We start from the raw sequence: 12,522 nt of genomic DNA, 5'->3' as shown, positions 1-12,522 counted from the left end.
AAAAAAAAAAAAAAAACAGGCTTGTATAGAAAACGTTGTCATCTTGTTCAATTTCTTTGTTTTTGCCTATAGAAATAAGAACTTAACTTTCAGCTATGAAGCACTCATCTTGTTTCACTAGAGCCATTGTCTCCTGGGTGACTGTTTCTAGCTTTTCACTTGAATAAACTCTAAAATTGGATTTTGAGGCTTTGTTGATTATTAAGATTATTTCACATTAACAGTTCTTCATAGCATCTTTCTTCTGCCTTTACTTCCTGACTAAACCCTCTTTCATGTGAAAAATTATACCCAATACAACTCCTCGGGTGCCTGATTCAGATGCCTACTGGAAATCAGATGTCCATGAATTCAAGGTCATGGCCTTAGACTTGGCTGTTGTAAGGGCAAATACAAATTAGAAATACCAGACTTAATTATCCAACTTGAAGATAAGACATTTTGCTCTCCTTTTAAAAAATAATTTTAGAAAAATTTTATATGTAAATTTATTTTGTGTCTATTAAATATATGTACATCATTTAAATAGGTAAATAGGACTTTGTCAGTCTTCTTAGAAATGTCTTTCTGTAGGATCTGGAAACCATTGCATTGAAATGTAAATGGTTTACCTTTCTGTCAGACGGTAGGTAAATTCATAAAATATTATGAAGTCAAGGAAAGCTTATTTTGCTTTTGAATATAGCCAATATAAATTTTCATTGAATATACCCAATATACATATAGGCTTCTCAATTACCCGGTTAATTTAGGATGAACTATATATGACAAATTATGCTGTTAAGTCTTCTACTTAGACTAAATATGGCGATTTTTATTTCTGCTTTTGTAATCTCAGTAGATTGCCTATGATGGATATCACATTGTGGTTTAATTATGTAAAAAAAATAATAATTTTCTTTGTCTTCTACCATTTTAGAGTATCTCTGAGGTTGGAGATAATTTTGTTTTTAATTATGTTTCCCAAACACTGTACAGAATTACCAGACAGGATATAAACACAGGAGGTGTTCACAAGGCTTTAGTTCAGAGAGGCTTTTCTCTCTTTGGCTTGCCCCCAAATCTGCAGGCAGAATATTTATCTGCGTATTTTTAATACACAGTCCCTTACAGAGCAGTTCAGCCAGATTTGTAGAAAAATAGCTTCACAGCATAGCAATCAACCATTCCAGCTCCATCTTTCAATGCACTTTGCACCTTCAGACCTGAAAGTAATTCCAACACAATGGGACCCTGAATCTCAAATCTTTAGCCAATGGGCCAACGTTTTGTAAATTTTACCTTTTCAGAAAACTAACTTTTCATTATGTTTCTTTTGAATTTTTGGTTTTATATTCATTTATGTCTGCTATAGTTTTTATTGTTTTCTTCTAATTTTGGGTTTGGTTTGCTGTTTTCTAGTTCTGTATGATACATCATTGGTTTATTTGGAGATTTTTTAAAACTGTTTTGATGTAGGCACTTACTGCTATAAACCTTCTTAGTACTTCTTTCATTGCATTCATAGTTTTGTTATGTTTTCATTTTCATTTGTTTCAAGAACATTTTAAATTTTTTTCTTTTTTCTTTTTTTTTTTTGAGCCGGAGTCTCGCTCTGTCGCCCGGGCTGGAGTGCAGTGGCCAGATCTCAGCTCACTGCAAGCTCCGCCTCCCGGGTTCCCGCCATTCTCCTGCCTCAGCCTCCCGAGTAGCTGGGACTACAGGCGCCCGCCACCTCGCCCGGCTAGTTTTTTTTTTTCGTATTTTAGTAGAGACGGGGTTTTACCATGTTAGCCAGGATGGTCTCGATCTCCTGACCTCGTGATCCGCCCGTCTCGGCCTCCCAAAGTGCTGGGATTACAGGCTTGAGCCACCGCGCCCGGCCTTAAATTTTTTTCTTAATTTCCTTATTGGCCCACTAGTCACTCAGGAGCATATTTTAATTTCTCTGTGTTTGTATAGTTTCCAAAGTTTTTTCTGTTAGTGATTATTAGTTTTATTCTATTATTGTCAGAGAAAATACTTGATATAATCACATTTGGGGGGAGATTATTTTGAGAGTTATTTTGTGACCTAACTCATGGTCTATCCTTGAGAATAATTCAGGGGCTGAAGTGTAGCATTTGTATTCTGTAGCTTTTTGATGAAATGCTTTGTAAATGTCTATTAGGTCTATTTGGTTTATAGTGTAGATTAAGCTCAATGTTTATTTGTTGATTTTACTATCTGGATGATCTATCTACTGCTGAAAGTGAGTTGTCGAAGTCTCTGTTGTATTGGGGTTGATCTCTGTCTCTTTAGCTCTAATATTTGTTTCATATATCTGAGTTCTCCAGTGTTAGGTGCATATAAATTTGCAGTTGTTGTATTCTCTTGCTGAATTGGCCACTTTATTATAATAACTTTTGTTGTCTCTTTTTATAGTTTTTGTCTTGAAGTCTGTTTTATTTAACATAGCTATTCCTCTTTTTTGGTTTCCATTTGCATGGAATGTCTTTTTCTGTCCCTTTATTTTCAGTCTTTCTGTGCCTTCATAGGTGAAGTGTATGTCTTGTAAGAAATGAAGTGTCAGGTCTTGGGGTTTTTTTGTTTGTTTGTTTTAACCCATTTGGCCAATTTGTGTCTTTTGATTGGGGAGTTAATTTATATTCAGTGTTGTTATTAATAAATGAAGACTTACACCTGCCATTCTGTTATCTGATTTCTTGTTGTTTTGTGGTCTTTTCTCTCTCCTTTTCGCTCTCCCATTCATCCTGTCTTTCTTTTAGTAAAGATGATTTTTTCTAGTGGTATGTTTTAATTTTTTGATTTTATGTATGCGTGTCTATTACAGGTTTTTTTTTTTATTTGAGGTTACCATGAGGCTTGCAAATAACATCTTACAACCCATTATTTTAAACTGATGGCAACTTAACCCTTATTGTAAAAATGAACAAACAAGAAAGCAAAGAGAAAACTAATAAAACTACAGTTTATCTCCCAACTTTTAACATTTTATTGTTTGTATTTATATCTTATACTGTCTATGTCTTAAACTTGTGGTTAGAATTTTAATAACTATAACTGCCTCAAAAGTAGAAATATGAGTTATGGCCTTGAGGGAGAGAGTTATTATTTTTAATAATTACAAGTAGTTATAGACTAATCTTTCAGTCTTCTCAAAATATAAGTAGTTTACACACCACATATATAGTGCTAAAAAATTTTGTCTTTGTGTCCTTTATATACCAGTGAGTTTTGTACCAGATGTTTTCTTATTGATCATTAATGTCCTGTTTGTTTAGATTGAAGAACTACCTTTAGCATTTTTTGTGGGACAGGTCTGGGGGTGTTAAAATCTCAGCTTGTTTGTCTTTTTTTTTTTTTTTTTTTAATGGTAGAAGGATATTTTTGCTGGATGTATTCTAGGATGAAAGTTCTGGCCTGTAAGATTTCCACTGAAGAGTCCGCTGTCAAACATATTGGTGCTTGTTTGAATGTTACTTGTTTCTTTTCTCTTGCTGCTTTTAGAATCCTTTATCTTTGACCTTTGAGAGTTTTATTAAAGATCTTCAGGTCGTCATACTTAAGTGAATTGTGGTTGGTATTCTATAACCTTCTTGTACTTGAATACTAATACTTTTTTTTTTTTTTTTTTTAGGTATGGGAGGTTCTTTTTTTTTTTTTGAATAAACTTTCTACCCAGAACTTTTTCTCTACCTCCTCTTTAAGGCCGTATTTCTTAGAGTTGCCCTCTTGAGGCTTTTTTTTTGTCTCATCTGACTATCTTTTCAAATAACTTGTGTTCAGACTTACTAATTCTTTCTTCTGCTTGATCAGTTCTGCTGTTGAGAGACTCTAATGCATTCTTCAATGTCATTTGAATTTTCAGCTCCAGAATTTTTGCTAGATTCTTCAAAATGATTTTAATCAATTTATTAATCAATTTATTGGATCAGATTCTGAATTTTTTTTGTTGTTATTTTGAATTTTGCTGAGCATTTTTTAATTTCCTGTCTGAAAGGTTACATATCTCTGTCTCTTAGGATTTGCACACTAGTGCCTTATTTAGCTCATTTAATGAGGTTGTGTTTTCCTGAATAGTCTTTGTGGATGTTCATTGATGTCTGGGCATTAATGAGTTAGGTATTTATTTTAGTTTTTGCATTCTGGGCTTTTTAATACCTGTCCTTCTTAGAAAGGCTTTCCAAGTATTCAAAGGGAATTAACTGAGTGTTGTAATCTAAGTCTTTGATCATTGCAGTCATATCTGCATTAGGGGACACCCCAAACTGAATAACACGGTGATGCTTGCAGACTTGTAGAGGTACGACTTTGGTGGTCATAGGTAAGATCCAAGACAGTCTGTGGGTGACCAGGCAGACTCTTTTTCTATTTTTTTACATTCTGCCAAATAAATGGAATCTTTCTCTCTCTCTATGCTGAGCTGCCTGGAGCTGGGGTGGGTGTAACACAAGCACCCCTGTGGTCACCATCACTAAGACTACACTAAGTCAGACCCAAAGCCAGCACAGGACTGGGTCTCACATAAGGCCCACAGTGACCACTACCTAGCTGCTGCAGATATTCACTCAAGACCCAGTTTCTCTTCAGGAGGTGGTGAATCCAGCCAGTCTCATGTCCTTTCCCTCAGGGCAGTGAGCTCTATTACCCACCCTGGGCTGGGGGTAGCAAAATGCCATTTGGTAGCAAGAACATGGAGTCAGAAACCTTAGGAATCTACTTGGTGCCCTATTCTGCTGTGGCTTTGCTGGCACTGAGGCCATGAGACAACATCCTTCCTACTCTTTTCTCTCCTTTCTCAAGCATAAGAAACCACTCCCCATGACCACCACCACCCAGAGCCCACAGCAAGTACTTCCAGGCTACTGCTGATATCCACTGAAGACCTAAGGGATCTTCAGTCAGCTTGTGGTGAACTCTGCCCAGCCTGCTTCTTTTGCTTCAGGGAAGTGAGTTTTTTTCTGGCCTAGGGTAGTTCCAGAAATGTCATCCAGGAGCCAAGGCCTGAAATCAGAGACCTCAGGAGCTGTCTTGTTACAGCTACCCCACTATGGCTGAGCTGGTAATCAAGCTTCAAGACAAAGTCTCTTCTTCTTCCCTCTCTTTTCCTCAAGCAGGAGTCTCTCCACATGGCTGCCACAGCTTGGATTGCACTGCACTGGGTCTCACCCCCTGAAGGGATGCAGCAAGTACCACCTGGTTACTGCTGATGTTTATTCGTGGCCCAAGGGCTCTTTAGTCAGCAGGTGATGAATCCTGCCAGAACTGGTATCTTCCCTTCAAGGCAGTGTGTTCTCTTCTGGCCCAGGGTATGTCTAGAACTGTCACTCAGAAACTAAGTCCTAGAATGGGGGCCTCAGGGCTTTTCTGGTGCTGTGTTCTACTATGGCTGAGATGATGTCCCAGTTGCAGGACAAAGTTTTTTTTACTCTTCTCTCCCCTTTCCTCAAGTAGAAAGATTTTCTCCTGGAGCTGTGAACTGCGCTGCCTGTACCTGGGGTAACGGCAATGCAGGCACTTTCTTGGCCATCCCAGTTGACATCTCTCACAAGGTCACATGCACTTCAAGTTTTCCGGCTCTGAGCCTAGCAAAGCACCCACTGGCTTAGACTGCTTTTCAGGTTTATTTAGAACCCCAGAGTGCTTTAGCCCATGGTGGTGGGGCTACCTGAAACTCAGGTTTTGATTACTGAAATGGACAATCCTCTCTGACTAGGGCTAGTCTGAGTGCTTCCTCTGTAGGCTCTGGCTGAATTCTGCCCCATGCTGCTTTCTGCTGTGACAGGCAGCACTGAGTTTTACTGCAAACTCTCACAATCACTGCACTCTCCCTTCTGTAAGCACATGGATTTTCTCTCTGCCAGGCTGCACTGCCAGGGAATGGAGGAGGGCTGCTGTTGGCAATTAACGGCTTTCTTTTTTACCCTCTTCAGTGCCTCTTTGATGCTAAAACTAGGTCCTGTGATCACTCCCCAGAGTTTTTGCTCTTATGAAGATGCTTCTTATTGGGATAGTCATTCTATTTGGTATTTTATCTGGGGGATGATTGCTGCAGGGTGTTTTTTAGTCATCTTGCTCCACTTCCCCTGCAGCCATGTTGTTTGAATTAAGTGTCACATGTGAGGCTAAGGTGAGCCCAGGTCAACCACGAGTGCTTTCAGATACATTCACAAGAGGTGAGTTTAGCTTTAGTTCCAAATGAAGATCATAGAGACTGCTCTGCTTGGGTTTGGTAGGGTCAGGTCAGTGCGGCCCATATTCTCATTGCTGCAGTAGAAATTGCTGGCGTCTATGGCAGAGAAGGGCAACTGAGTGTTGGAAAGGGGAAACTCACATTTTGGTTTTTATGTAGGACTTTACTGGTTCTGATACTCTCTCGTGGTAAAGGACAAAGGCAGACTTTAGTTGCAATTCTAGGTCCTTCTGCCTGTGGGTGTGGTTACTTTGGGGGAAGGAGTTTTGCTCATGCTTCAAAAGCATATTCTCAAGAAACAGGTGTAATTTGTGCAGATAATCACACCTGGGAAGGGATCACAGAGAAGGAGAAAAGGAAAGAAATGGCTTATTCTGAGGTGCATGTGTCTCAGGTCAGAGACTGTGTCCACTTTTTCTCTGAAATATCATGTGTGTAGAACTTGCAAATGTTTACTTCTCTACTATCGGGGAACCTGCCCCAATATTTCAACATAGGTTCCTTCTATTTTCCATAAGTGTCAGCCAACGGAGAAATAAAGAGAAAGAGTACAAAGAGAGGAATTTTACAGCTGGGCCATTGGGGTTGACATCACATATCAGTAGGACTGTGATACCCACCTGAGTCTCAGACCAGCAAGTTTTTATTAAGGGTTTCAAAAGGGGAGGGGGTGTAAAACAGGGAGTAGGTACAAAGATCACATGCTTCAAAAGGCAAAAAGCAGAAAAGAGATCAGATGCTTCTGAGGGAACAGGACAAAAGGCAAAACAGAACTACTGATAAGGGTCTAGGTTCAGCTGTGCATGTGTTGTCTTGATAAACAACAGAAAACAGGGTTCAAGAGCAGAGAACCGGTCTGACCACAAATTTACCAAGGTGGAGTTTTTCCCTACCCTAATAAGCCTGAAGGTTCTGCAGGAGACCAGGGTGTATCTCAGTCCTTATGTCAAACACATAAGACAGACACTCCCAGAGCTGCCGTTTATAGACATTCCCCCAGGAGTGCATTCCTTTCCCAGGGTATTAATATTAATATTCCTTGCTAGGAAAAGAATTTAGCGATATCTTCTACTTGCACGTCCGTTTATAGGCTCTGTGCAAGAAGAAAAATATGGCTCTTTTTGCCGGACCCTGCAGGCAGTCAGATCATATGGTTGTCTTCCCTTTTCCCTAAAATTGCTGTTATTCTGTTCTTTTCAATGTGCACCGATTTCATATTGTTCAAACACACATGTTTTACAATCAATTTGTACAGTTAACACAATTATCACAGTGGTCCTGAGGTGACATACATTCTCAGCTTACGAAGATAACAGGATTAAGAGGTTAAAGACAGGCATAAGAAATTACAAAAGTATTATTTGGGAACTGATAAATGTCCATGAAGTTTTCACAATTCATGTTCCTCTGCCGTGGCTCCAGCTGGTCCCACTGTTCGGGGTCCCTGACTCCCGCAACACTCTACTTGTGATGTTTTGCCTTACCAGTTTAACTCCTTTTTCACTTTTTATTCTCATGATAGTCAAGGGACTCTGAGAAATACTTTTTCCTTATATACCCGAGTCTTCTCTTTATTCTCTACATCCCAGCTTTTAATAAACCATGAAAATATTGTCACCATGAATTTATACCTGCAACATTACAAATGTTTCTTTTGTGGCTGTCGAACATGGAAAGGTGTGGAGGCCCAAGATTCCTGTTTGAGATGGGATCGGGTCCTTGGTTATCAGTGAAGAAGGAGACCATGTACTGTTTAGCTTCCATTAAATATATGCAAAACTGCTTATAAAAATGCACATTTAATGAGAATGGTCTTTATTGCCCAGGATAACTCAGAAAGTTCTGTATAAAAAAACAGAAGAGACTTCCTCTCTAGGATTCTAAAACAAGGAAATACAAGAGGACACAAACAAATGGAAAAGAAATTCCATGCTCATGGATAGGAAGAATCAATATCATGAAAATGGCAATACTGCCCAAAGTAATTTATAGATTCAGTGCTATTCCCATCAGGCTACCATTGATTTTCTTCACAGAATTAGAAAAAATACTTTAAATTTCATATGGAACCAAAAAAGAGCCCATATAGCCAACACAATTCTAAGCAAAAAGAACAAAGCTGGAGGCATCACACTACGTTACTTCAAACTATACTACAAGGCTACAGTAACCAAAACAGCATTGTACTGGTACCAAAACATATCTAGACCAATGGAACAGAACAGAAGCCTCAGAAATAACACCACACATATACAACCGTCTTATCTTCAACAAACCTGACAGAAATAAGCAATGGGGAATGGATTCCCTATTTATAAATGGTGCTTGGAAAACTGGCTAGCCATATGCAGAAAACAGAAACTGGACCCCCCCTTCCTTACACCTTGTACAAAATTAACTCAAGATGGATTAAAGAGTTAAATGTAAAACCTAAAACCGTGAAAACCCTAGAAGAAAACCTAGGCAGTACTGTTCAGGACATAGGCACGGGCAAAGACTTCATGACTAAAACACCAAAAGCAATGGCAACAAAAGCCAAAATTGACAAATGGGATATAATTAAACTAAAGAGCTTCTGCATAGCAGAAGAAACTTTCATCAGAGTGAACAGACAGCCTATAGAATGGGAGAAAATTTTTGCAATCTATCCATCTGACAAAGGGCAAATACCCAGAATCTACAAGGAACTTAAACAAATTTACAAGAAAAAAGCAACTCCATCAAAAAGTGGGCAAAGGATGTGAACAGACACTTCTCAAAAGAAGACATTTATGTGGCCAACAAACAAAAAAAAAGTTCATCATCACTGGTCATTAGAGGAATGCAAATCAAAACAACAATGAGATACTATCTCACAGCAGTTAGAATGGCGAGCATTAAAAAGTCAGGAAACAGATACTGGCGAGGATGTGGAGAAATAGGAACACTTTTACACTGTTGGTGGGAGTGTAAATTAGTTCAACCATTGTGGAAGACAGTGGGGTGACTCCTCAAGGATCTAGAACCAGAAATACCATTTGACCCAGCAATCTCATTACTGGGTATATGCCCAAAGGATTATAAATCATTCTATGAAGACACATGCACACGTATGTTTATTGTAGCACTATTTACAATAGCAAAGACTTGCAACCAACCCAAATGCCCATCAATGATAGACTGGATAAAGAAAATGTGGCACATATACACCATGCAATACTCTGCAGCCGTAAAAAAGAATGAGTTCGTGCCCTTTGCCGGGATGTGGATGAAGCTGGAAACCATCATTCTCAGCAAACTAACAAACTTACAGGAACAGAAGAACAAACACCGCATGTTCTCACTCATAAGTAGGATTTGAACAATGAGAACACATGGACACAGAGAGGGAAACATCACACACCAGAGCCTGTTAGCAGATGGGGGCAAGGGGAGGGAGAGCATTAGGACAAATACCTAATGCATGTGGGGCTTAAAACCTAGATGATGGGTTGATAGGAACAGCAATCCACCATGACACATGTATACCTATGTAACCTGCATGTTCTGCACATGTATCGTAGAACTTAAAGTTTAAAAAAAAAAAAAAGTTTAACCCAAAATTAGAGATTACAGAACATGGGAGATATTTGTAGCTTAAATTTTGCTTAAAACTGATGTTTCTTCATGACTAGACTCATATTAAGTTGACCCTTTTTGTGTTAATGTTGATAATAGCACAGTATTCTTGTATCCTTTGTTAATCAACACCTGATAAAAATTTCTTTTAATATAGTTGATCTTTATTTACTTGGTAAATATGCTCTCTGACAGATATTTTTCACTCTAGTTAATTATTTTTCTCTTTATTATTGATAGGTACCTTGGGGAGTTTTATCAAGTGATGTGCAAGAAGATTAAACCATATTTAATCTGATAGCTCTTCTTTCTTCTTACCCTCTCTTTGCATATAGCTTGCTATGGAAAATGAAGGCTCTCATCTTTCTTTCTTTTTTTTTTTTTTTTTAATCCAAAATGTGTTTATTGAGATGGTTTCCCACTCATCTTGATTCAGAGTGCCTTTAGTGCTGCTTCCTCCTAAAGGAACATCCTTTTGTAAGCCTTGCTTTTCCTCCTGTAGGAGGAAACTACCGTTTGTGCATGGCTAAAGACCGTGGTGATCTTATAGCATCCTGGGCATTTCACATCCATGAAGTAGGAATTGGGGCTCTGCACCAGGCGTTTCTTCTTGTGTTTCCTCTTCTCCTCTTCTGGGGAGGGATGAAGGAGATCCTTTGCGAGAGGCGTGTTCTTGTGTGGGTAGGTCGTCACCGCCGGAAAGCCATCTTTCTTTACTGGTCAAATAAACTAAAAACCTAGGCCGTGCCACTTACTGAATTTTTGACAAAATATTCTTGGGCTAGAAGCAGTGATATCACTGGCAAACTTCTTAGAAATTTGGAAACTCAAGCTTTACCCTAGATCTTCAGAGTCAAAATCTAGGTTTTAACAAGATCTCCTGTTCATTGCTGTACACAATAAGATTTGAGAAGTATGCTTTTACTTCACCATGAAGTTTTCATATGGGAACTATAGGCAGCTTATCTTGTATTATGTAAATATAGCATTAAGAAATGTACATGCCTGTGTTAATGTCCTTTATTTTATACAGTATCACCAAGAAAAGTATTGCACATACACTGGTTTCATGATCTTATTCCATCTTTTCTTAGAGGTAAAAATACAGTAGAGGATATTTCTGTGCTAGAAAGTATCCTATTGAATAACTCCAGTAACTCATATAAGTCAGAACCAGCTCTCTTTACTCTCATTTTACCTGATGTCAAATCAAGAATTCATTCTATGGTCACTTGGTAAATATGTTTTGTTTTCCAGGGAGTGTTGACATTCAGGGATGTGGCCATAGAATTCTCCCCAGAAGAGTGGGAATGCCTGGATTCTGCTCAGCAGTGTTTATATAGGGATGTGATGTTAGAGAACTACAGAAACCTGGTCTCCTTGGGTGAGAATAACTTCAATATACAACTCATATTCTACATTAAATATTTTATTTTCTTCTTTTTTTTTTTTTTGAGGTTCTGCTTTGCATAAATAAGTTTCAGAATCCTGCTTCAAAAAGAAAAAGTTGGGTATCTGTTGAGGTAGAAAATATAATCTTCAAGATGTTTCATCTTAACATTAATCTTTCCCTTTTTTGAGCTCATCTGTATACTTCAGTCTAAATTAGCAGTGATATCAGAAATTTAGTAGCGTGAAATATTGTTACCCACACCTAAAATGCATTTTCATGCCAATTTTGATTCACTATTACTGGGTGATAGAGCTAAGAAGCACAAATTTAAAATACTTTCTAAATATTCTAAAGTTTCTGTTAGGAAACAGTATATTTAAATTAATTTTCTAGAGTCTTCTATAATGTTCTTTCTTCTCTACTGAGCACAGTACTAGATTCGTAATCAGATTATCCTAGCAAGAGTGATGTTATTTTTTTCTAATAAAACAGGTCTTGCTATCTTTAAGCCAGACTTGATGACCTGTCTGGAGCAAAGAAAAGAGCCCTGGAAAGTGAAGAGACAGGAGGCAGTAGTCAAACACCCAGGTAGGTGGGAGTGAATGAAGCAAATGACACAAATGACGGAACCCAATGTCAAAGAGGAAGCCAGACCTTTGCTTCCAGAAACTCTGCTCCAGTGGAAATAGTTTCTGAGAAGCCTTCATTTCTTTCTCTTGCTTTAACATAGGGACATTTTTTGTCCCATTCTTGTGAATTTTCCAAGCACTGTACTTCCCCTTCAGTAATGTGTGTGTGTGTGTGTGTGTGTGTGTGTGTGTTGTTTTGTTTTTGTTTTTAGTTTACAGTAATAATGAAAGTCTTTCATGGCTTAAAAGAAAATGGGTGATTTGACTGCTTTTCCGTTGCTTTGGGGAAACAGCAATATCTGTATTTTTGAGAAACTCTATATTAAACCATTTTTTAAGTTCTCTTTTTGGGTAATGTCTAAATATATAAGTTTTGGGGATATTGTAATTTGGATCAGAAATTCCAGGAACACCGCAAGAAGATGTATGCTTCCTGCTTTATAATTTTCTATTCTATGGAGCCTTCAAATGTGATTTTACAGAAATTTATACTCAGTAATTATATCAAAACACTAAGCATCTCCCTAAATGAAACAAACTCTAAAATTGTGTTATGTCAAAATGTTATTCTTATATAAACAAATGTTGGTAAATATGGCCAAATTCCTCAACTGTATGTAATATAGTTCAGTGTATCTACTTCATACATTTATTAAATATACTATGTCACTGGGGAGCTTAAAACATTGCTGAGTATATATATATATATATATATATATATATATATA

The 12,522-nt window shown here is 37.9% G+C and overlaps 1 protein-coding gene and 1 pseudogene across 1 annotated transcript in view; one reads left to right on the top strand and one right to left on the bottom strand.

The window, feature by feature from the left end:
- LOC108543333 (zinc finger protein 736-like) overlaps nt 1–12,522 on the top strand; it is a 48,521-nt gene that overhangs the window by 15,822 nt on the left and 20,177 nt on the right. The window contains 2 exon segments of the mRNA XM_017893769.1: nt 11,030–11,156; nt 11,658–11,753. Coding sequence (XP_017749258.1) covers nt 11,030–11,156; nt 11,658–11,753 — 223 coding nt within the window.
- On the bottom strand, nt 10,216–10,965 carry LOC108543330 (40S ribosomal protein S27-like; annotated as a pseudogene).

Source organism: Rhinopithecus bieti, unplaced genomic scaffold (assembly GCF_001698545.2).
Source record: "Rhinopithecus bieti isolate Rb0 unplaced genomic scaffold, ASM169854v2 scaffold_24999, whole genome shotgun sequence".
NCBI lineage: Eukaryota > Metazoa > Chordata > Mammalia > Primates > Cercopithecidae > Rhinopithecus > Rhinopithecus bieti.
Note: the sequence above shows the minus strand (reverse complement) of the source record. Positions and strands in the feature narration are given on the sequence as shown.